General features: G+C 48.0%; 2 protein-coding genes across 2 annotated transcripts in view; one reads left to right on the top strand and one right to left on the bottom strand.

Moving 5' to 3' along the window:
- Window positions 1-5,013, top strand: part of TTLL11 (tubulin tyrosine ligase-like family, member 11) — a 47,847-nt gene extending 42,834 nt beyond the window's left edge. Inside the window, exons 7-9 of the mRNA XM_009998938.1 lie at window positions 357-602; window positions 1,756-1,862; window positions 4,727-5,013. Of these exons, the coding sequence (XP_009997240.1) occupies window positions 357-602; window positions 1,756-1,862; window positions 4,727-5,013 (640 nt within the window). The remainder of the gene's footprint in view (window positions 1-356; window positions 603-1,755; window positions 1,863-4,726) is intronic.
- A 10,621-nt stretch (window positions 5,014-15,634) lies between these two features.
- DAB2IP (DAB2 interacting protein) overlaps window positions 15,635-23,691 on the bottom strand; it is a 136,914-nt gene continuing 128,857 nt past the window's right edge. Inside the window, exons 13-16 of the mRNA XM_009998939.1 lie at window positions 22,184-22,336; window positions 18,491-18,693; window positions 17,401-17,488; window positions 15,635-15,874 (exon numbers count right to left, since the gene is read on the bottom strand). Of these exons, the coding sequence (XP_009997241.1) occupies window positions 15,707-15,874; window positions 17,401-17,488; window positions 18,491-18,693; window positions 22,184-22,336 (612 nt within the window). The 3' untranslated portion in view covers window positions 15,635-15,706. The remainder of the gene's footprint in view (window positions 15,875-17,400; window positions 17,489-18,490; window positions 18,694-22,183; window positions 22,337-23,691) is intronic.

Consider the following 23,691-nt stretch of genomic DNA (forward strand, 5'->3'; position numbering starts at 1 on the left):
ATTTTGGTAAAGGAGAGGTTTAGTGTAAAAGATACAGTTTCAAAACTTACAGGAAAATGATGTAGTTATGCCCAGGTCCCAGTGGTTGTCATGGGAGTTAGAGGACAGCAGTAGCTCTCTCAAGTCCCCTGGCAATGGTGGGCATCTCTGTCCATCGTATCTGTAGGTGTGATTTTTGGCATCAGGGAGTGTTTGATGAATGATTTCTGCCCTAGGGTTTGTTCTTCATTTTTCATTATTGTAGAGAGCCCATAAAAATTGTTTTATAATTAAAAAAAACAACCTCTGAAAGACAGAACTGTTGGATCCTGTAAGAACAGGGTTAACAATAGATACAATTGTTTCCTGTGCTGCAGGTGTCAGGCTTTGGAGCAGGTGTCGGAAGCCAAGGAGGAGGCGCTGGAGGCCGCCCCGGAGCAGGACACCGGCCGTGCCCCAGAGCCTGGGCTGCCCTCCCTGTGTCTCAAGCAGGTGTTCCCCAAGTATGCCAAGCAGTTCAGCCACTTGCAGCTGGTGGACAGGGTGGCTGCTCTCTTCATCCGATTTCTGGGTGTCAGAGGGACAACGAAGCTGGGCCCCACGGGTTTCCGGACATTCATAAGGTTGGTAAGGGGAAGGGTGCTGGAGGCATTGCTGGAAGTGGAGCTTCCTTACCCCTCTGCTTGCCTGAAGGTCCATCAGATTGAAGCAGGCCCTGGCAGAGCAATGCTTTCAGCTTGTGGGTTGAGTAATGCCTTCTAGAGAAACTTTTCCCCATGAGTTCCATTGAAACATTGCACATTTTTTTCAGAAACCAGAGGAATTTTTATCATTCCAAGCTCCCAAAATACCTGATAGGTTCCTGTAGGACCTGGCTCTTTATTCCAGAGCAGATCCGTGATGCCTTGGGAAATGCTATTTGGAGGCTTAGTCAACATGTCACGTTCCAGTGGATTGTTGGAATACCCTTGTGAGAAAGTGACAGCCAGAACTGGGGCACTCGGTGGGATTCTGGCTGGGGGGCACAGCCCCGGGCCAGGGGAAGGGATTTCCTTGTGCTTTGTGCACTCAGGATTTGCATTGTGAAATCGCAGCTTGGAATGGCAAGGAACTCAATTTATTTTTCACATTCTTTTATTTGTGAGGTGCTTTTTTTGTGTGTGTTTTTTTTTTTTAAATGGATGTATCTTTTCCAGTCATGGTACAAATATCTCATTTTCTGTCTTTCATTGACAATGACAAAAGAAAGCAGCAGGAGAAGCAGATGTACTCTTAAAATACAGATCCTGTTTCTATGCAGATGCATTTAGCATTTGTGAATGAATATAAACAATTTGATTTATACAAATTACAATATACAGAAAATGACTGAAGGCATCTGCTCTATCCACAACCAGTGTAGGATTGATTCCAGCTCTGTGTTTTCTATTGCTCAGTCCAGCCTTAATTTGGCACTTGTCAGAGGAACACAGAATGAATGCCAACATTTTTCGTTTAAGAACATTAAAATAAATTGCCATATCTCAGTGAAATAGTGTTTGCAGTTTCCTAATGCATGTTAAATTATAATTTTTAATATTGGCAAATATTTAGTTTATTTTTTCCCAGAGGAAAAAGGATCAACTATATGGTCCTTTTCTGAAATGCTGTCATTACTACTGTCATTTCATTTCAGAAATAAGCTCATGTTTCCAAGGTGTGTCCTGCAGAATTTTTCCCACCTTGGAAGTTTGGATGTAATGAGATTTTTTTCCTTATCTTGCTTGTTTTCAACAGACACTGCAAACTGAGTAACAGCAGTTTCTCAATGGCCTCTGTGGATATCTTGTATATTGATATCACGAGGAGGTGGAACAGCCTGGGAATCGACCACAGAGAATCAGGTAACACTGTTTTGTATTGGAAGACTAGGGAAGCTGAGGGGTTTTTTTGGTAGCTCAAGCACACCTTAAATAGTCAATTTTTAAAAATGGGGAAGAGGCTTGTACATCTGAGGCACATACAAGTACAACCAATTCTTCTGTTTAGTTCTGTGGCAGTTTCCCTTTATCTGCAGAACAGATCCCTCTTGGTTTTCGATGTATTTAGTGGAGCAGGTCTCTGCAAGCCCATTATTATGCTTGCAATTTTGCTGTTTTTAGAGAAGCATTTAAAACCATTCCCAGTGGGAGCTTCAACTTGATGACAGTGTAGGAAGGTCCATATTAGAGCACTTACGTGGTCTAGGAAGAACCAACCAAACCAAAAGCTATGCAGGAGCTAGAAATAAATATACTTATCTTTCTTCCCAAAAAGGTTACTTTGGGGACAAAGATACCTGTAGTCTTTTCCTTTCCCATAGAGTCCCCCCTCCTTTTTTATATTTTCATTGTCTTTGTGATAGGTGAGGGCAGGACAGCAGGTTTCTGCACCAACTGGCACAGAACTCAGCTGTTCAATGGGCTCTCACTAAGGAGAAGCAGCAGTGCTTCTGTGCTGCAAGCAAAGCTCTCAGCTCTTTGCCCATACAGGACTAGGTCAAACAGCCAACCTGGCTTCCAGCAGTGAATCACCTCCCCTCCTGCTTTGGTCACGTTTTTAGATCTGAAGCAATAATCTATCAAATAGAGTTCAGGGATTAATTTCTTGTTATATTATTGGCCTAAACGCACCATTTAATGTATAACTTAATTTCTAAAATTACTATTACATTTCTATATGAAATTGAGCCCATACATTTGTCAGCTTTCCCATAGCTTTTGTAAAATGCATTGCTTGAACAGAGGTGTCATATAATATTCTGTGGAGTCTGCACATATGCAGTCAGATAAGGCAAAAGGAGAACAGGTGAAATACTGTTCACATGGCTGATAGAGTAAATCCAGACCTAAGATTGGAAGGGAGAAAAGGAAGGTGTGGTGCAGAGGACACAGCTTGGTTTCTTGTGCCTGAACTCCAGTGCTACTTCAGGTCAGTCAGGGTCACCTTAGCTTCACGGCTGTGTAAAATCTGAGGATTTGTCCTTTATGTAGCTGGCTGGTAGAATTCCACTAACAAAAATACTGGAAATGCAAGTGAACCTTCAGACTTTCCAAAATTAAGAGATTTGCTGTCAGTCTCAATGAACCAGATGTTATCTAGGTGTCAAAACACCCACTACCCCCCTTTTCTTTGGCTTTGCCTTTGGCCCTCCCCAGCTGGAACCAGCAGAGTGACTCTTGTGGCTGTTGTAAACCAGCAGCTTCTCACTTGTGTCACTAAATACTTCCCAGGAGTGTTGCTCTTGGGGGAGACTGTGGGTTTGCTACCCAAGGTGATTTCCCTGCCTGCAGCTCACCATGACTGATAAAATAATTCAGTGAGCTGGCAGCTGCTGCCTTCAGATAACTCAACAATTCCTCTGCAGGCTCTTTCAGAGCCACGATTGTAACCAACCCTAGCTGCAGCCTTGGTTGAGAGAAATTATACTTCAGAATGCAATTGTAATATTTTGAAAAGGTGCCTTTCCTGCATCATCAATAAGCCAACATTAAGTTTAAAAACTCAAACCTTTCAGTATCTCCATCTAAAATAATCTTCTTAAGTGCATGTTCACACTGGGAGAGCCAGTTAAAGCACAAAGCTGCTCTAACTGTTCCATGTGGTTGGCATTTTGCAAAACCAATTGTGCTCTGGCTTCTTAATTAAGAATTAAAGTAGGTATTACTTCAAGGTTTTAAATACAATAATTAGTGTTAATATGGAGCCCCTGTTTCCATTGGCTGTGGTAATGTGTTATTAGTAAGATGTGATCAAGCAGCACCTGAAGAGTCTGTACTGCAGCAGCATGGAGCAGAAGCATGGAGCTTCTGCAGGAGACTTTTGTTCCAGAGTTTTATTATAGCAGAGAATTTTCTGGCCTTTCTCCTTCGTACACTCTTCAAATGTTTGTTTTTCATTCAGTTGAAACAAAACTGCTCTAGAGTTACTGGGTATGGCTGAAAAAGTGGCCTTTTCACCCTCAAAAGGAAAGCTGTGGATTCTGCAGCCTTTGCAGATGGAAAGCAACACTTCAAATAAATTTATTTCTGCAATCAGGTGATACTTGGTAATAGGGTTATCTTTATAGTGCCACAGACTGAAGTGACTCACTGTTTCAGGAGTTGTAAGTTTGAACTTTTGTTTTAGGTCCATCTCTAAAAATACAAGTCTTAAATGGCCCAGATCAGGTGCTGATATAAACTTGGTTTTTTTGCCAGGTGGATTGTTTTCCTTGAAGCTCAATATGTTACTGTGTATTTGATTCAATTGCAGTTTAATATTTGAGGCAGCAGAAATCAAGGCTGATATTACATCAATTTAATTGTACAATATCATAAAATCAGTTGTTGCTGTACCAGTTTGCCTCTGGATGCCAGGCTGCTGGCCAGGCTGATGTCTGCAAAGCACACAGCAAAATGTAGCCCCAGTGCTGGAATCTCACCCCTTGGTGCCCCAGCTGGGACGTGCCCTGCACTGAAACACTGCATGAGCTCAGATGTGCTACATACAGATGAAACCTTGTCTTTTGGTCTTGAAGGACAGACAGTTTATTTTCTTACTGAGCATTCTAGATGGCTGCTGTTTAAATTAGAAGAAGTAAACTCAGATGGTTGCATGTGTCCCCACCCAGCACACACACCCCTGGCCGCGCTGCCCAAAGAACCACGAGATGGTTTGATGCTCAAAGCAGGTAGTTTGCCAGAGAGCTCTGTGCTGTGCATCTCCCATGAGCACCTTTTCCTTGCAGGAATGTGTTTGCAAGCCTTTGTGGAAGCTTTCTTCTGCTTGGCTCAGAAAAAATACAAGTCCCTCCCACTGCATGAGCAGGTGGCATCGCTGGTTGGTTTCTGTGAGGATCACCTGGCTGCCCTGGACGAGAAGCGCCCGGTGTGCGGCCGCGGGGCCGCGGAGCGCCGAGCTGTGGGTGCTGCTCAGACAGATGGACTTCACCTGGCACCAGCTGCACACCCACCCCTCCTGAGCCGCACAGCCACGGCCACCAAACTCACAGATTGCAGAAGTCATCGCTATTAACTGTGCTAATTCACCAGGACAGAACTGAGAATGAATCCCCACTGGATTCCTCCATCTGATCGTCAGGATTATTTAATGCGGCGTTTTTATTTACACTCCTCAAGAAGCTCCCATCCTGGCAGTAGCTATTGGTGCACCTCTCTTGGACCCAAGCTACACCTCACGTGACAAACTGTGTTTTCATCCTGAGTGTCCAGAAAGCCACCTGTGAGGACAAGGAACAAACTGCAGTGGGGTGACAGCCAGTGTCCCAGGACTGGCTGCACTGATGGGGACGGCACAGCAAAGGAGTCAGGTGCTCTGGATGTGTCCAAGTCAGGAGCTGCAGTCTCAAATACTAGTTGTGGACTTTGTAAAACTCAAACCTGGAATTACACTTGTGGTCAGACTTCAGGCTTTGATCCTCTTCTTTCAGTGTCTTGGGGTGTACATGTTGGAATCAATGCAGATTTGGTCATTGTTTATATACTTCTTTTATAGGTCAGTCTTAACACTGAAATCATATTTTGGCTTCTACTTCTTTGTACGTGTCTTTGCCATGACAAGTACTGTTAATTTTTTAAAGAAAATGTAAGGATGTTTATCCTTTTTGCTTTCACAGGTCCAGCAAGCTCACACTTATTCACAGAAAAAATTACTTTATTACATCAAATTTGGTGAATCCAGTGGTGGTTTTGCCTTCAGGTACCAAACACTGCTGCTGCATACAGCCTAGGAGTTCCTGGAAATTCCAGTGACACCAGTCCTGTCATTGACTGCAGGCTAATTGCATTCTAGGTTTGCTTATTTTTTGCCTTTTGCATGTTTGTGACACCATTTGGACCTGCAGGTCCACACCTAGAGCAGACTTTTTTGTCTTTGCACATATTCTTATTTTTTTCCCTTAAATAGCAGTAGGACTCTGTACAGAGTAGATCTATATTATTTAACAGGCTGTTTTGTCATGAATGCTGGGCTGTACTGCTGGAGCTGTCCAGAGAAGTGTTCTTTTTCAAGAAATGAACTGTGCATTCCATAATTACGTCCATGACTTCCTCTGTTTGGGGGGCTAAGCAGAACACGAGACTGGCTGGAAGGACAGGAATGACTCGGAACTTCAGGGCTGTTCAGTGTAATTGTTTTTGATCTCATGTTTTATTACAAATAATGTATGTCTACATCAGAGTATGGTTTTCCTCCTTTAATCTCTTCTGCAGTGTTAATGAGCTGGTGATGTTGTAGGGTTCCTCATGCTGTTGAGGATCACAAAGCTGTGAGGAGGCCTCTGGGCCCTGAGCTTTGAATCCGAGAGACTGACCGGAGCACACACGATGTTCCAGTGGCTGGTGAATCAGAACGTGGCCTTGGAAGCCCTTTGTCCTTGCAGAGGGAGCCCATCCATTAAATGGCATGACCCAAATGCACACTACAGCATCGAGTGAGTTTTTACTTTAGAAGGAATTCAGAGTTTCTCTCCAGGAGTTAGTTTCAGGCAGCATGTGGTTTTCCTACGTGGCTTTTGGCAGCGTGGCAATATGATGCAAAAGTCGAGTCCATGAGAAACTGGTCCCCAGCAGGTGGTAATATCAGGTGTGGGCATCCCTTGTTCTCTTCTCTTTCTGTAAATCAGCAAGAGTAGTAGTAGATGATCTCTCTCAGTCCAACAGCTGGACTGTTTGAAACTTTATGTATTGTACGTAAGAGCACAACTGTAGACTAAAGCCACTGCCCTCAGCCTTGTTTAAGTTTCATAAAGATTATTGCAGTATGAAGATAAAAAGCCAAACTCCAGGGTTTGGCATCTGTCAGAAGAAATGAAGCTGAAAGGGTCATATTTTTTTTGCACTTTCATTGTAATGTATTTGAAGACATTCACAAGTTGAAAAATGGTTACTTCTTATTTTGTGACATTTGACATTTGTCTTGCGATTGGCAGCGTGTTCCTAGAAACCAGCTGACAGGTCCCCTCACCTGGTGATTGATGTCCTGTGAAGACAGTTACAGAAGAGTTGGATTTGAAATGCTACAGCTGCGAATGAGTAGTGCAATCTGTGGCCTGGAATATCTAGGTTTTGCTATTGTATGAGTTACCCTGATAGCAGTGGAATAAATGAACTCCTGTATAGAATGAGCACTGGTAAGACCTCTCTCCATTTTGGAGATCTTGATACTCTCTGGATCTAATTCAGGTTTCTGTAGGCTGTGCACACAGGCTGATGCAGTATATGCCCTGTTCATCTCCCACTTCAAATATGAAGGGTCCCTTGTCAGAATTGTCAAAATATTTAATTATCTGCCTCTAGTAATCCAGTGTTCATGTATTTATGTAATTGGAAAATTGAATGCCATCTTATTCTTGAGGGGAGGAGGAGGACAGAACAGAAGTGTACTTTAGTGAGTTAATGACAAACTCACTTCTCTCTTCCCTCCCATCTAATGAAATTTCCTCTGCATATTATTTAGCATCCAAAGCAATTTCACTTGGCCTTTAAGTTACCAGTCTGTGCATGTGGAAAAAATGGCCAGAGCTGCTTTATTCAGAACATGAATGCTGATGCATGGATAATTTGTTAATCCTGAGGTACCTTTCCAGGAAAAGAAACAATACATGAAAGGTAGTAGGCATTACTTTTCTGATTGTACTTCTCTATGTATTGTTTTCAGGGAATAACACAGCACTCACTGTTCCATTTATGACATGTAGAATATGAACATTGCACATTAGTGAGGTCTGTCTTGTTACCAGACACAGTGGGTATAAAGCACTTCAACATCTGAGGAAGGTTTGAGGCAGCCAAGTCCAGGGTTTCCATCCAGACATCCCCCATCCCTGCAGGCTTGTACCTGGCCCAAATATACCCAAATTCACTTGGTGGCTCCTTGTTGGATTTGGAGTTCTTTCCCTGTATAAGGCTGTTGCAGGCTCAATAACCTGAAATTTTTCTGATTTGGGGTCAAGAAACTTAGTTGCCCTCTAACCAAATGCCCAACTCACCCTCCCAAATGTTTTGGGAACAGTTAACATGCAACAAGCAGGTTGCTTCAGTTGCCACACACATCTAGATACTTCATTTTAACTTTATTTTAAAACACAGCTGGAGGGGGAGGTGCTCAGCTAATGACACAGTTACTGCTCTGGTGAGAGGCCCAAGTCCAGCCCCATCAGCCTTAGTCTTCTCAGCTGGAGCTCCTGCCCCTGAGCCCTGCAGGTGACTCCTCTTTACCAGCTTTTCCCTCTGATTGTATTAATCATCTTGCCTTCAGCCAGTCATCAAGAGGCCAAAGCATTCTTCAAGAGATGGTGACACAGTTTGGAAACCCCAGTGAGGAGGGACCTGCTCCTGCCCGGGCCTGGACATCAGGGTAGGTGCTTGTCCTTGTGCTCTGGGTGTTGGGAGTTGGGAGGGGCTGGAGCTGCTGTGGTGACCTGTGGGCTGATGAGAGCCCTGCCCCTGCACTGCTGGATGTGGGAGCTGGTATCACATGGAATTTGGCTGAACCTGATCACCTTGCATGGGTTTGCTGTCAGCTGTTGGATCTGGGAGGCTGAGGGGATGGATTTGACCACAGTTCTGCTCTCTGGTCTGCTCTGTGGTGCAGCCAGGGATGCAGGGGGTGGTTTGGCAGTGCTGAGTGAGGGAATGCTGAGGGGCTGCACAGGGTGGTGAGGGGAGCTGAAGGCAGGCTGGACTCACACCCCCTGTGTGGGGAGTACAGGTCACTAGCCTTTCCCATTCCCCCATTTCCGGTATTCTTGCTGCTGACCTGGACAAAACAAGTGCTGGTGAGCAGTGGTGGGTCCTGGCTGCACACAGCAAGCACTCGGGTGCTCAGCACCGTGCAGGTGCCACAGCCCCCCTGCCCTCAGGAGCTTCCTGGGAGGTGCCAGGGACAGCCCCTGGTCGCCCTGCCCTGCGCCTGAACTGCCTCTGTGGGAGGGTGATTTGCAGTTCTGATGGCAGAAACAAGTTTGCTCATGTCATTGCTGAGTTTTGACAATTTACTGCAGGTGTAGGGTAGAACTGGTATGAAATTGCTGTAAATCAAAAGCCTATTCTGGTGATGTGATGCAATTTTCCCTCCTGTTTGTCCTTCCTGCGGGCTCGGGTCAGGTCTCCATCCCTGCTGGGCTGCAGGGCAGCACTGCTGGTCCCTCCTGCAGGACGGGGCAGCATGGGCAGTCAATAGACATGGATAAAATAAAGTTGTGAACAGCAGCAGGAGCTGAAATAGCAACATCAATAGCAGTTTCCAGATAATGATCTAATTAGCACAAACAACAAGTTTCCACTAATGACTCTGGTTCTTCCAGCCCCTTCCTTTCTGCTCCTGTCATTATCGACTTCCCGGCTGCACTCCCTGTCTCCAGGGCCAAGGCTTTGGGGTTTTGTTTACTGGCTGGCTTTGAATTGCTTCTCCAGAGGATGTTTGCTCTGGAGCTCGGGCTGACGTGCGTGGGAAGCCTGTGTGCAAGAGGGAGAGGGAGGAAAACCTGCTGCTTGGCTTTTGTAGCTTGCTGGAGGCCTTGGGAAAGTTGTGCTCCTACTGCACATCCCCTGCTGCAAAAATGCGGCTGCTGCTGAGCACCCACTGCAGCTGGAGGGTGGGAGCTGATTGCTGTGAAGGGCTTGGGAAGCTGTGAGTGGAAGGTGCTTGACAGGAGCAAGGATTATTATCAGAGGAGCAGAAAGCAGCTGTTTGTTCCCTTGCCCTCCCAGGCCATAAGCCTCCAGTTCAGCCCCATTCAGTCTCACTAACGGCAGGAACAGTCTGGTGCTGGAACTGAGCCCTCCTTGTCCACAGAGGGAAGTTTTTCCCTGAGTGAGCCCAACCATGGTCCTCCACGGCATCTGCCCTCCCTCTGGAGCTGCCCCAGGCCCTGTTGCCCATCTTGGGTCCCTCCCCCAGAGCTGTGGGAAGGTGCTGCTCTGCCTGGCCATGATCTGTCTGGGGAGGCAGAGACAAATACTCACACGTGCACGTGGCCAGTGTGTGTGAGGATGCTGTAGAAACTGGAAATGACAGAGTAGCAGTTCTGGAGCACTTACGTAAAATATCTAAATAAATCTTTAATATTTCTAATTGCAAATGTACATAAATTGCACAGCCACATCATTTCTTGGAACACCAACAACTTTCTCTGTACATTATTACATAGTTTAAAAGGAGCTGAAGAAGATTCAGCACACACTTCCACTTTGTTGTGGTTTTTTTTTTAAACATACTTACAAAAAAAATGTGTTTTTCTTTATAAGAGGATATAAAACATAGCAACTGCTTATCAGGAACAAGTATCAGCCTAAGCAGATATACAGAGAGAGGTAAACAGTCTGGTGCTGGAACTGAGCCCTCCTTGTCCACAGAGGGAAGTTTTTTCCCTGAGTGAGCCCAACCATGGTCCTCCACGGCATCTGCCCTCCCTCTGGAGCTGCCCCAGGCCCTGTTGCCCATCTTGGGTCCCTCCCCCAGAGCTGTGGGAAGGTGCTGCTCTGCCTGGCCATGATCTGTCTGGGGAGGCAGAGACAAATACTCACACGTGCACGTGGCCAGTGTGTGTGAGGATGCTGTAGAAACTGGAAATGACAGAGTAGCAGTTCTGGAGCACTTACGTAAAATATCTAAATAAATCTTTAATATTTCTAATTGCAAATGTACATAAATTGCACAGCCACATCATTTCTTGGAACACCAACAACTTTCTCTGTACATTATTACATAGTTTAAAAGGAGCTGAAGAAGATTCAGCACACACTTCCACTTTGTTGTGGTTTTTTTTTTAAACATACTTACAAAAAAAATGTGTTTTTCTTTATAAGAGGATATAAAACATAGCAACTGCTTATCAGGAACAAGTATCAGCCTAAGCAGATATACAGAGAGAGGTATATCTTAAGACACAGTGATGTATGATAAAGGAATATGTGAACATGGAGACTAAACTCAGGAGTACTGGGAGCTGATGCAGAACCACATGGCATTTACAGCAGGGTCACAGTTTGGGTGATCTGGGATAGTCAATGCTTGAATGTGACGCCCTTGTTCAAAGCCTGGTTGTGTCTGAATGTTGTGCAAGGCCCTCATGACTGGATTTGGTTTGTAAGGCCTGTGAGCTGCATGTGGACATACTGCTGCTGTCCTCCCTCTCCCCACATCTGAGATTCTCCTCCCGGGGTAAAGAAAAAGGCAGCAGTTGCCCATGCAGGGTCAGCAGGGCTTGGTGGCTCTCACAGCTGGGATGGTGCCTCATGTCCAAGCCTTGTGGCTGAGCTATCTGCTCTGAAACTGCCCTCCAGTCAGGGTTGGTTCAGGGATCTTATGGTAGCCATGACCACACCAGGTCTCAGTACTGGCCTGGCTTCCTCTGCCCACAAGCTGTTGGGGAAGGGTTGACCCCAAGCCATGGTGGGTGGGAAGGATGGAGCTGCCTGGGAGCCCTCCAGCCCAGGGACAGGGGCAAAGGGCACTGTTCTTCCCTTTGGAGTTTTTGCTTCATGCTCTCCAGGCGTGTTGGGGACAGGGCAGGGACCTTGGCAGAGCTGCTGGCACTGCTGGTCACAGGTGCTGCTGGCAGAGGTGTCTCCCAGGGGCTTCTCCCCCTGCACTGGGATGGCAGGGGAATGAGCCCTGTGCAGCTCAATGAGCTGCACTTTGGGGCTGTCCTGGACAAACACATCAGTGCATCATCTTCCATCTCCTGGGACTAAAAATCCTCCCCCTGTTCATCAGAAAAGACCTTGCTGTGGTTTCTGTTGCATTTGGGTATGGACAATAGTAGCAGAGAAGGCCTAAGAGCACTGAACTTTGGAAAGGATTAATTGCTTGCTGATTGCTTTCCTAGGAGAGCCTTGCTCAGGTCCACCAAGTCCCTTTTCCCTTTAGGAATATCTGTAGTAGCAGAACCTGTGTCCTGTACCCTGCAGCACCCTCTGGGGCTGGCTTCCAGGCCAGGATTCAGGTGTTCTCACAGTGCAATCAGTGCTTTACAACTGCAAAAGCAGGAAACAAAAAACAACGGGACTTGAATGACAATGCAGTGACACAGGACTCTTTGGATGGCAGCAGGATTTGCTTAAACGGGTGCAAAAGGGGCTGGTGACCACACTGTAGTATTTGTTGGCCTGGAGAAGGACTTGGGTCCCTCCAGTCTTTTGGCACTGAAGCCATAAGTGATGCTTACAGTCCACAGAGACCTTAGGATACAGTTCAGTCCATTTCATCCCCCTTTACACAAAACTTTGCTCATTTCTCAGCAGTGTTCACTACAGTTCAATAAAACCCCAAATAAAACTCTTAAAACAGAATCCTTGAGGAGGACCAACACCAAATCTGGATCCCAGGCTTCTCTCTCTTCCCCTTCCCTCAGATCCCCAAAGGGAGGAGGCTGAAATCATAACCTGTGTCTGGATCCAGATTTGGTAGTTTGGGTCCAGCTCTGCAGAACAGCAGTGAGATACAGCCAATCCTGACCCAATAAGCAGCACCAGAAGTAAGTTACTATATACACCTGTTAGTGAGATAGATACGTTACAGTAAACACTGAAAACATTTACAAAAAAAAAAAAAAAAAGACTTGTATTAAGATAAAAATCTAAGTGTGTTTTCCTTTTGTTCACACTTGGAGGCGTTTGCAGCACAACCTCTCACTGGGAAAGCACGTGAACGAAGAGGAAACCGGAGCCGCTCCCAAACGCTACGGGCAGTGGTTGCTTTGCTCTGGGGCCAGAGGCACCTCTGGGGTGGCTTCTGGGGTGGATTTGCTACACCAGGAACCAGGGATGAGGCCACCTCAGGGAACCTGGCCACGGGAGCTCACACTGGCTCCCTTGCTCACACACACACACACACACACACGTGCACATACCCACACGTACAGTTTATAAATAACAGAAACACAAACTGAAGTAACAGAACTGAACTGAGCCTGGATCTTTAAACCTACCCCCAAAGCTTCTTAGGGTCATGGGCGGGTCCAGTTGTTGACAGTTGTGGGGAATGAGTTGGGAAAAAGGAGTGGGGTGGGGCAATCATTACTGTAATGAGCCTTTATCCTGATTTTTAATTTCTTTGCATACTGGCTCAGGAAACTAAGCAACAACTCCAGCAGGTATTGGCACTGGAACAGCTAAGACTTTAATAACTCTCTGTGGAAGGATTTGAGCATTCCTACTATTTCGGCAGAACAATGTATGTTCAGTAATTTGCAAGTTTGAGGTTAACCAGGAGTTTCAGACAGATCAGGGTGAGGGGGGGGGGAGCAGCGCCTTGGCTTGTGGTTGAGAAGATTAAGCTGTGCTGTGCTTAGCTTCAGTACTAAACAATTGTTTTGTGGGTGTTTCTTTTTTCCAGCTCTTATGGAGAGCACTGACTGCATCCCAAAGTTACTGTGTAGGAATGGAAATGCTGCTGGTGGGGCCTCGGCCCCGTGCCCTCTTAGTGTTTCCATTCCTCTAGGTTCCTTCTCTCTTGAAAAACTTCCATCTCTCACAACACAAATATTTTGGAACTCAAAAACAATCAGCTCTAAACACACATCTCAGGGCAACAGCAGTTTAAAATAGTCTTTTTTTTGCAGGGTTCTTACAATGGGTCTGACTCTGAGCTGCTGGCAGGTGTCAGTGTACGTACCCAACGGCCTCAGTACCCCGGGTGCTCCTAACCTGTCTGGGTCTTTCTCCAGTTGTAACCTTGTCAGGTTTGTGAGGTTCTTCAAAGCCATCTGTGCTAGTCTCCAAAATGCAAAGGTGACTGTACTTGTCATAAATAGTTACTAGTTTGCTCTGAGGAGCTCCGGCAGGGCTCTGCGGTGACTGCCCCGCGCTGCAGGCGTTGCTGGCTGTGGAGGCCTCAGTGCACCACGGTGGCTCCCCCCAGGAGCAGGCGGCACCGGGCTGGGCCCAGGGCTTCCAGGGAATAGAAAAACGTTTAGGAAAAAATAATAGTAATACAAAAAGATCTTTACTTTTGAAAACAATTGCATGTGGAAGAATGCTGTTAGGGAGCCTGAGGGCTGCGGGCAGCATGGCAAGGCAGCGCTTACTGGCAAAGTGTCCCGCTCAGGCAGCCTAGGTGGGGTGAGGCTGGAGATGGAACCTACGCTGTGCAGAGCCCCGTGGACATCCTAGTCCCTTTGTACATTTACACATGGCAGGAGGAGCTAGGACAGGCGTTGAGCAGTGCATTAAACTTTAGTGGGAGGAATAGGCAGATGTCCTGTACACTGTACACTGTCAGCCGTATCTCAGAGAAATCTCTGGCCCTTGGTACGAGGGACCTGCTCTGAGACTGGGAGTTGTGAAGGACTAACTTAAAAAAAGAGCAACAAAGACCGTGGCGGGAGGGCAGCGGCACCAGCCCCCGTTAAGGAGGTGACCCCTCTGCTGAGCACAACGTGTCTGGCTGTGCCGAGCTGCCTTTCAGCAGTCAGGAAAGTCTAATCCTGGCTTATGCCTGCACAGAGCTCCTGACAAGGGGGCTTTCGCTGGTGGCTGCTGTTCCTGTTGGTTACTCCCTTATGACCATGTTTTACATTCTTCGAGCCGGTTAATTTCCATGCAGTGCTCATTCCCAATTTAAAGAGGACAGTATTCCAGAAAATGGGATCTTTTTTTTTCTAATGCATACTGTGAAAGAAAAGAAATACAATTACCAATCTTCATGGTTCTTCAGGGCTTTTTCTTGTTTCTTTGTCTTTCTCCCCAGAAATAGTACAAATGTCTGCACAGAGCATGACATCCCCACAATGACCCCTCTGTCCAGCAAGGAGCTGGCTGTGGCACATAGCCCCTCACTCCCCCTCTACCACAGTGGGCACTAGGAAATCCAGCACCTGCACCTTGTTCACAGCTTGTGGACCAAGCTCAGGCAACATCTGCTTTATTCTGGGGCTAGAAGTGTGTGTGTGGGGACAGTGCCCTGGGGGCTACTGCTTATGAAAACTTCCCTATGAAGCAGAAGCTGGAGAGAGGAATCAAGTCACCATTGACTAGCTCCTTCCTCCACCTGCCTGCCAGAGCCTTGGGCTTGCTCTGCTCCCCTGGGCTGCCTGGGACCCCCAGCAGAGCCAGCCCTTCCCTTCTCCACTCCTCTGCCACTGTAGCCCCCCATGTAGCTCCCCCTGGGCCACAGTGGCACCCTGACCTTTCATAAGGACTGTGCTCCCTGAATGGGTGGAGTTAATTAAACAGTAATGAGCTGCAGTCACCTGCTGGAGAAGTCAGTGGCCTCACAAATGCCACAGAGGGGAGAGGGCTGTGCTCCGGGGGGGCAGGCCAGCTTGGCTGCCATCCCTCCTGCTGCTGCATCCAGCAGCATCCTTCCACTGGCCTGCCTGGGCCTCTGCCTGCTGCAGGCTCTGCCCAGCTCCCTTTATTTCGCTTACTGCAATGACAAGGACCTTATTCCTTGCTGGGAGGGGTGAGACAGATCCTTTGGGCAGTTTAGAAGGAAAAGGTTACTTTTGTTTAAACATTAAAACACTGATTCGAATCCAACAGTGACAGCGCTTCTCAAATAGCTGTTATTTCCTTATGCCACTCCTCTCACTCTGGATCTCTGTCCCCTCAACGTGCTGGCATTAGCATCTCCCACCAGGGCTGAGTCAGGCGCGGTCCGCAGCAGGGAGCTGGTGTCTCTGCAGGAGCAGCCGTTCTCGGAAGCCGCGGCTCTCCTGCTGCACGGTCCCCGGGCCTCCTCCCGCGGCAGCGCCCTCGGCAGGTTAACAATTACTGCTGTTTCTGAATTCTCCATTCTCTGTAATCTGCAATTTGGTTGGGTTTGTGGGGGAGATCCCATTACGTGTCTGCATGCTGTACCTCTCTTTCAGCTGCGTTAGGGCACTCATTAACCGTGCGTTGGCAGCGTCCAGGGAAGCGATGCGTTTCTCCTGCAAAGGAAGGGGCAGAGGGGATGGTCAGTGGGAAGGGATGGAGACCTGTCCCTCTGTGATGCCAGGGCTTGTCCTGAGACAGGGACCCAGAGGCCCCTTGGACTAGGACCTTTCTCTCTGGCATTCTCAGGTGTGGGCTTTCTAAGTGCTAGACAGAAATCTCACTGCTATTAACAGGGCACCAAAGGTGCTTTGCCTGTGGAACGTGAGCTGGATTCACACGAGCATCCTGAACAAAATGGAGAGAACAGTTTCTCTAAATCTTCAGTTATACAGAAATTCACTGTACTGATTGCTCTAACTGCAGCTGTTACAAAGATGGTAAGATTCCTCTAGCACTCTCCCAAGGCAGTTATTCTTGTCAGTGTTTAATTGATTTTTGTTAGTGTAAATTAATAGTTTCAATGACTTGTAGCCTCCCAGGATGGCTCTGATGGCATCTCTCATGGATTATAGTATGGTAAGGATGGGAGCAAGAGCTTCTGTGTTGCAGCCAGTTGCTGCCTCTCCTGCTTTTGGTGGCACTGAACAAGTCACCATCCTTCTCCATCTGCCACCACCAGGAGGGACCAGAACAAGGCAGAGGGGCATGGCCACTTGCCTCTGTGTCACTTGGAAGGTCCACCACTGTACATGTTCAACACTCTTGTACAGCCTGAGATGACAGGGAGAACAGTGCAGCCTGGCCCCTGGAGAACCTCCCACATATCAACCGAGGAGGCAGGAACAGGGCAGCCAGAGCTCCTTGCGGGCACTGCTGGAGCACAGGTGGGAACAGGATGATTTCCCAGCCCTGAATGAATTACTGCACAGAAACACTGTCATTCTTTTTACAAAGTTACTACTGTCTCACCTCCTTTTTAATTAGCTATACAGTAAATTAGTCATGAGTAGTGACTCACAAGGGATTAATAGTGTTGTTAAGAGGAAGCTTCGAATATCCTGTTACCCAGCCACAACCTGTAGGAAGGCTGAGCTGCTGAGATGCTGATCCCTGCCTAGACAAAGTACAAGATTATGGACTATATTTTCACATTCTCTTTTCTAAAGTGTCATGTTTTGCACCCATCATCTGATGCTCCTCTGCTGTTATAATCTGTAGGAATAACTGAGCTTCCCAATCTTGGAAGCCACAACCCAAAGGCTGTTGGCTTTGCTCTGGCCAGGCTGTGTGCTCCTCACATCCAGGTCCTAGAGGCATTACTGGAACATGCAGCCCCAAGCAATGCTCTGGGGACCTGAGACTGAGCCAATGAGGATGTGATCCTTCCACAAACTGACTGAACTGTGGGCAGGATCCTTCCACCAGCTGCCACCCCTCAGTGCCCCCTGCCCAGCTCCAAGGCTGCAAAGAGCTGTACGAATGTGAAAGCTGTGACAATAAATGACATCCTGTGACCAGCTCTGTCACTGCCAGCAGCTCTGCTGACTCACCCAAAGGCACAGTCCTGTCGTGCTGCCTGGCAGGGAGGCTGCTGGCACTCACCCTGACAAGTGCTGCAGCCCTTGGGGTTGGGACTCACCTGTGCATCGATAATCTTCTGCTTGGAGTCCACAGCAGCCTGCATTTCTGCATGATCCTTCTTTAACTCCTCCTCAACTGACATCAACCTGGTAGCCAAACGGACAAGACAAAAAATTACATTTGTTGGGTTCTGCTAAGCCCACATAGTCTCACACACATCTGTATCAGCCACCCAGAGTGAATGATGCAGATCTTGTCCTCATTTAGCCTTGACATTAAGGAAGCTAAGGGGTGATGTATAGCTCTGAGGCACACGGGAAGAGATGTGAACTACCAGAGAAGCTCAGCCTACAGGTGGAACTGGCATCACACAGCAGCCCTCATCACCCATACCAGGTCAAACCACCTCATCTGAAACTGCAGTGCTGAGGCACACAGACCAAGATGCTCACAGGACCTGCAGTTGTGCATTTGAACACAAAGAAGACACATATTCATCGGTACCACCTCTTCCTACACACTAAACCAGTAGTTTAGAACCAGTCTTTCTTCTGGCTCCTGCTCTTCTCCACAGACCTCTACAGCAGACTGTCCCAAAGCTTAAGTGACACAGGTACATGAAGGCTGACCTATTTATGAGGGCTGATGAACAGCACCAAGTTGGCAGAGATGAAATGAGCTGCACTGAACGGTCTGTGTCCTGGGCAAATGTAAACACCACATCCCGCTGGGCAGGGAAAGGGATTTACAGCTAGGAGTGGTGGGATGATGTCACCACAAGATCTTTAGCTAATCACCAGGAAAAGAACATTTTGATCATTAAATCTATTGCAAGCTTGCGAGACCCTCCAAGAACTGGGCTGCCAGCTCTCCCCTTCTGAAGCTTTGCCTTTGTCAATCAAGAAAATGTTGGGGTTTTCCTCATCCCAGGTAGCACTGATAGGGACAAGCCTATCAAAGAGTCAAGGTTTGAAATCCCACACAAGGGGCTGTAACCCAGAAGGGCAGTGAATAAATGCAGGAAAATCCACATGGGAAACCTGTTTGCACCTCTAAAGAAACATGATTCTTCTGACCAGGGATCAGCTCTACCACCGGCCAAGCTGCCTGCCTTACTGTCATCTCCAGCACTTCCACCTCCCCTGTACCTGCTGATGATGCCCTTCATCTGGATCTCCTTGTCCTCCTGCTGCCTGCGGAGCCGCTCCTCGCTCTCCTCCAGCCTGGCCTGGTACTCCAGCATCAGCTTCTGTGTTGTCTCTTCCTGGCACTTGAAGCGAGTCTCGTATTCCTCCAGCTTCTTGTTGGAGATGCGGAGCTTGTCCTGCAGCAGCACTAAGTCCTGCTGGTACTACAGCACGTGGGGACAGACACGGGAGGAGAAAACACATGTGGTGTGTTACTGAGTAGGGCTTTGCTCTTGCCAGGGTTTCCCCATAACCCAGTTAAGCCCCTCTCCTGGCATCAACTGGCTGCAAACCCGGGTCAGACAACCCCTCGTGCCGACACCTCCTCTTCAGTCTTCTCCGCGCTGCGCCAGGAGCGATGCTGCGTCCCCGGGCAGGTCACTGGCAGGTTCAGAGAAGGGGTTGTTAGCAGAGTCTGGCGTTTCACAGGGGATGCAGGTTAGAGGGACTGAACAGCAAACACGTCTGGCAACGTCCTCACAGTAACAGCGCAGGGAAAAGGCAGGCAAGGGAAGCTGCACGGGTGGGGTTTTGGGTTTACACATGAGCTCTTCAGGCTACAACAATAACTGGGAGTGCTTTGGAGCTGTTTTGGAGCTGTTTTGGAAGCCAAGCAGGAGCTGCTGGTGCTGCCTGGGTCCTGCCAGGCTCTGCAACAGGGACAGACCAAGGCTACTGCTGCCTTGGCACCAAGTGGTCACTGCTCACCGAGGAGGAGTCAGCAAGCGCTGCTGCCTCGTGGGTCCTGGCATTTCCAACAGCCCCATCAGATGTCAAGCCAGGGTTCGCTGCATGAAGAGCTGCTGTGTGAAGCCAAGACCCCACAGCTGTACTGTTCATTCAGCTGAAGCTAAAAACCAGCAGCAGAAAAATCACATAAAGCAATTAAAAAACATTAACAGCTTTCTAACTTAGTAATACTGGGTTCAGCTATTGCAGAAGCACAGCACTTGGTACAACTTGCTTTGCTAAAGGAAAATCCATCCTGCATCTGTATGGAAAAACCCCACTTGAATTTCAAAAAAGTTATCTTTGGAAATAGTCTTAAAAAAAAATATCTCAATGGAAATAACGTTAGAAATAATGCTAGAATAATTACCACACAGATTATAATTTGACAAGCTGTCAGATGTGTGAAGAAGACTTCCACTGGAGTCATGAGGTCTGTTACAAACCCGTAAGTGTTATTCTTGAACTGACAGAAATGTGTTAAATTGTGTCTTGACTTGGTTATCTGGAGGTACAAGCCTTCCCCTCTGGCGATCACCAGCTGGGTGATGCACTCCAGTGATGGACCTGGTTGTGTCCCAGTTTGGAGAGTCCTGCTGGGGAGCCTGCCCAGCAGATCAGTTCTCTGTGAGGGGGAGGGCAGCCAGGCTCCTGCCTGTGGGCCAGTCAGATGGACCCCAGCTCACACAAATCCATGTTGCTTTCCTAACATCACTCCACTGACTGAATGACAGCAGAAGTAACTGTAACAACTCCCGAGGATTATAAAATTTACTATGCCGATGGTCTTCCTGAACTGCCAAACTATTGGAAGCATGGCAGGCAGATGGGCAGGACCTCTGAGCTCCTTCTGCCTGGGCAGGGACAGGCACAACAGATCACTCTGGTTTTCCTTTAGCAAAGCTTTCACTGCAGCACTGGAACAACAGGGTTTGCACATGTAACCTGGAGTGATGAGGGAACACAAACGCCCACAGCGTTACACAGAAGCACTGGAGTCAGACAGAAGGGAGTTGCTTGAAGAGATCATATACCTACCCTAGCCTTAAAATAGGAGCAGCATAAGTGAGCTCAAATGATAGCAGGAGAGGCCTCAGAGCCCGAAGGAGTCGCTCCTGTCTCTAAAACACTTGTTTCATTCTCGATTACCATTCATGTCTTACAGCCATGGGGAGAGAGGTTATGCTAATGGCATCTGTAATGTCAGTGACTGATGTGACAGCAAAGGAACAAAAGATGCTGCATGGGGATGAGACAGCAGGCTCCTGGGGATGGGCACTCCCTCTGACCCTGGGACAGGGACTGGTTTGCAATCCCACCATCGTCTGCCTTGAGCAGGCTGTGCTGGCCGGCCCGCCCTGCACAGGACGGGGTGAGCCTGGCCCAGGGGCAGCAGCAGAGAGGGCCCACCTGGGAAAAGCTGAGCCCCTGCACAGGGAAGGGTGCCTGGGAGGGGTTAGTGACAATGCTTGGCATGCAGTGCCCACATGGAGGGCCATCTGCCTGGGCAGGGGCTGGCAGGTGTGAGCAGAAGGCCAGCACATGTTTCTTAGCGTGTGGTCCTTCTCCCTCACTCCAGTTCCACTGTAACAGCAACACTTGCCACTGTGATTCCCAGGGCAGACTGGAAGGAGCAGTGAACCCCTTCTGAAGCCCTTCACTGACTGAATGCCTGCTGCACCAGTCTGGGAGCAGCTCCTTGATGTGCTGCCTACTGGTGTCTCTGCTTAGCTGGTAGCCAAGATTTCTGTATCTCTGCAAACAGAGTCTGCTAAACGTGTACACTTTTCTGTGTCAGCTGCTGTCTGATCAGTGTATGGCCCTGTATTTACAGGAATACCCAAGAATCAGAAAGCCAGTAAGAAATGGGCTGAACTCTCAGGCAGCTGTGAGCTGTCACCTCGTACCTCCCAGTCCCTACAACATCTGCCATGGGCATTTCACTTGAATCAAACAGTGACAGTCCCAAAATGATACAGCACAGCACAATGAGAACAGGAGACTATTGTAACAAAACCAGAAATGTGGCTGTGCTGGAAAAACAGGAAAAAGGCTGAGGGAGAGTGATACCTGCAGTGCTGTGGGACCAAGTAGGAACACGTGGCTGGTGTGACAGAAGAGTAGGACACTAAGAAACATCCCAAGTGCTAACTGTGCCCAACTGCAGCAGTCCTGGCAGAGCCCAACTCAGCACCCTGCAGAAGCAGCAGGCAGCAAAGATGGGATCTTCTCAGCTCTCAACTTGCCACATCCTTATTTCTAGCCCAATTCTGTCCCCCTTGGCCAGGCCTACTCTGTCTCTTCCCCGCTTCTCCCACTGAGTACTCTGGAACTGACTTCCTGATGGCCCCCCAGACTGGTCAGGCCCTAGTCTGTGTGACACAGCCATATAGTGTCACTGCAACACTGAAGTCACCCCAGGCTCTAGGGCTGTCTCTGAGATCACAATTTGGACTTAATTTTTACGTCTGTTGACAGCCTTTACACATGGAAGCTGCTTCTTGGCACACGTGCCCATTGTGAGACACAAGGCTGCCTGTACCTTGCTCTCATCTCTTTTCCAGCTGTGCTTAGTTTGCTCTTTAAGCTTTCTTGCCCCTGCAGCTGGGACTAGGAATAGGGGAATTAACAGGCAGTGGCTGCCTTCAGTTTGCTGCAGAGCTGCACCAGCACTTGACTCCTGGCTCCTGTTTTTCTTACTTGCTTTCATCAGAGGGTATTTCCAGTCACTGAGTGTGTGAAAACCTCCCAAACCTTCCCCAGAAGGTCCCTGTGAGGCTGAGCCGGGCACAGAGCAGCCTGACACCCCTCTCTCCTGGGTAGGGAAGTGCCACACAGCCCCCCTTGTCCCCAGGTGCTCAGATGAACGACATTCAAGGAAATCCTCTCTATTTAAAAACTTGTTCCCATCCAATCAGATTTTACCTTTTCTGCTTGGCTGAGCTCGTCCTTATTCCTGAGCTTATCCCTGTGCTTGGAATCTGGGTCAATGCTTTCATCTTCTAAAAACTGCATGTTCATATTCAAAAGCCAAGCAGCAGTGCGGTCCAGGGCATTGGGGTTCACAGGAGAAGGGGCCTACAATGAAACATACAACCATAACAAAAGAAAAACCTGTAACAGAAATGGTCATGAAGCTCAAGAGAGAATTTCCTTCTGAGCAAGCCCTCAAAACAGCAACAGGCAACTGAGCTACCAGAGCAGTCAGGGTGGGGGGGTAGCAACAACTCCTGTTCTGCACCTGCATGTTATTTTAGGTCCAACAGCAGATTCTTCCCTGTGCCACCCCACAAAACAGAGGTACAACCACATGTTGCTGGGGGGTCCTGCTGACAATAACAGGCCCAGGTTTCTAAGCAGGTCCTGCCCTCTCAGAAGGGCAAGACTGGAGAAGATGCTGAGCTGGAGGAGAACGGTGTGACTGGACAGGGGATGTTCCTGCCTCTAGCAGAGATTTCACTCAACTCTTCAGTGTCTTCTACTGAGCCATCTTTTTGCTTGCTGTGGAGATTTGTACAAATAAAACCAGATCTGCAAACTGAAATGCTACTGTTGGTCATGCATGAGCCTTCTTGGAAAAGAAAGGTTTCCTTTTGGCTGAGACTACATGTAAATGCTGGACCTCTGTGTGCCTCAGCTCCAGGTTTGGTCACGTAGCTACGGGAGCTCATGGAGCAGTGCTGTTCTACTGCCCATGGCCTAGAGCTGCAGCTGCTGCTCTGCAGTCCTAGCCTGGCCAGGGCCTGCCAACTGCTTTGCTTACATGTCTTCCAGCCACGTTATCAGGTTGAGGAAGTGACTCTCCAGCTATTTCCCCTCCATCGTGGCTCAGTTCTAAACAGTAGTAAAGTGCTTCTTGGATGAACACAAGGGATCTGGATGACTTGGTTGAGGGAATTCAAGTTAACAAGTCAGAAATGTCCTCCGGGGCTTTCTCCTTCATTCAAACCTCTGGACAGTAGAGAAATCCAGCAGCAGAATGGCAGGTTCTGTACTTGGAAGAAGTGTGGATTGGTTTAACCACCTCACTGGGGTCAGAGCTTTCCAATGCCACCTTCCAGACTGGTCTTCTACTTCCAGCATTTTATATCAGAAGTTTCAGACTTGGCTCATGAACATCACCTGTTAGAAATCCTCTCCTGGCTTGTGGCTTTCTGCTTTTTTTTTGCATCTCCAGCTGGGTACTGCACCTGTGGTGGCTGCTCAGAATTCCTGGCTTCAAAGAGCAGCAGCCACCTGGGTTCCTTTCAGCAGTGTAAAGGTTGGTATGGATGACAACGAACAGAGCTCAGCCCACAGTGCATGGACAGGACCTTCTGCCTCTTTCTTCCCTCTCTGAAGAAGAAAACAGGACATCTGATCTGGCATGGGGCAGTTTGGAAGTCAGTTCAGCAGACGAACCTATAGGAGCAGAGGAAGTGCTTCTGGCCAGC

This window comes from Chaetura pelagica, unplaced genomic scaffold, assembly GCF_000747805.2.
Source record: "Chaetura pelagica isolate M959 unplaced genomic scaffold, ChaPel_1.0 scaffold405, whole genome shotgun sequence".
Classification (NCBI taxonomy): domain Eukaryota; kingdom Metazoa; phylum Chordata; class Aves; order Apodiformes; family Apodidae; genus Chaetura; species Chaetura pelagica.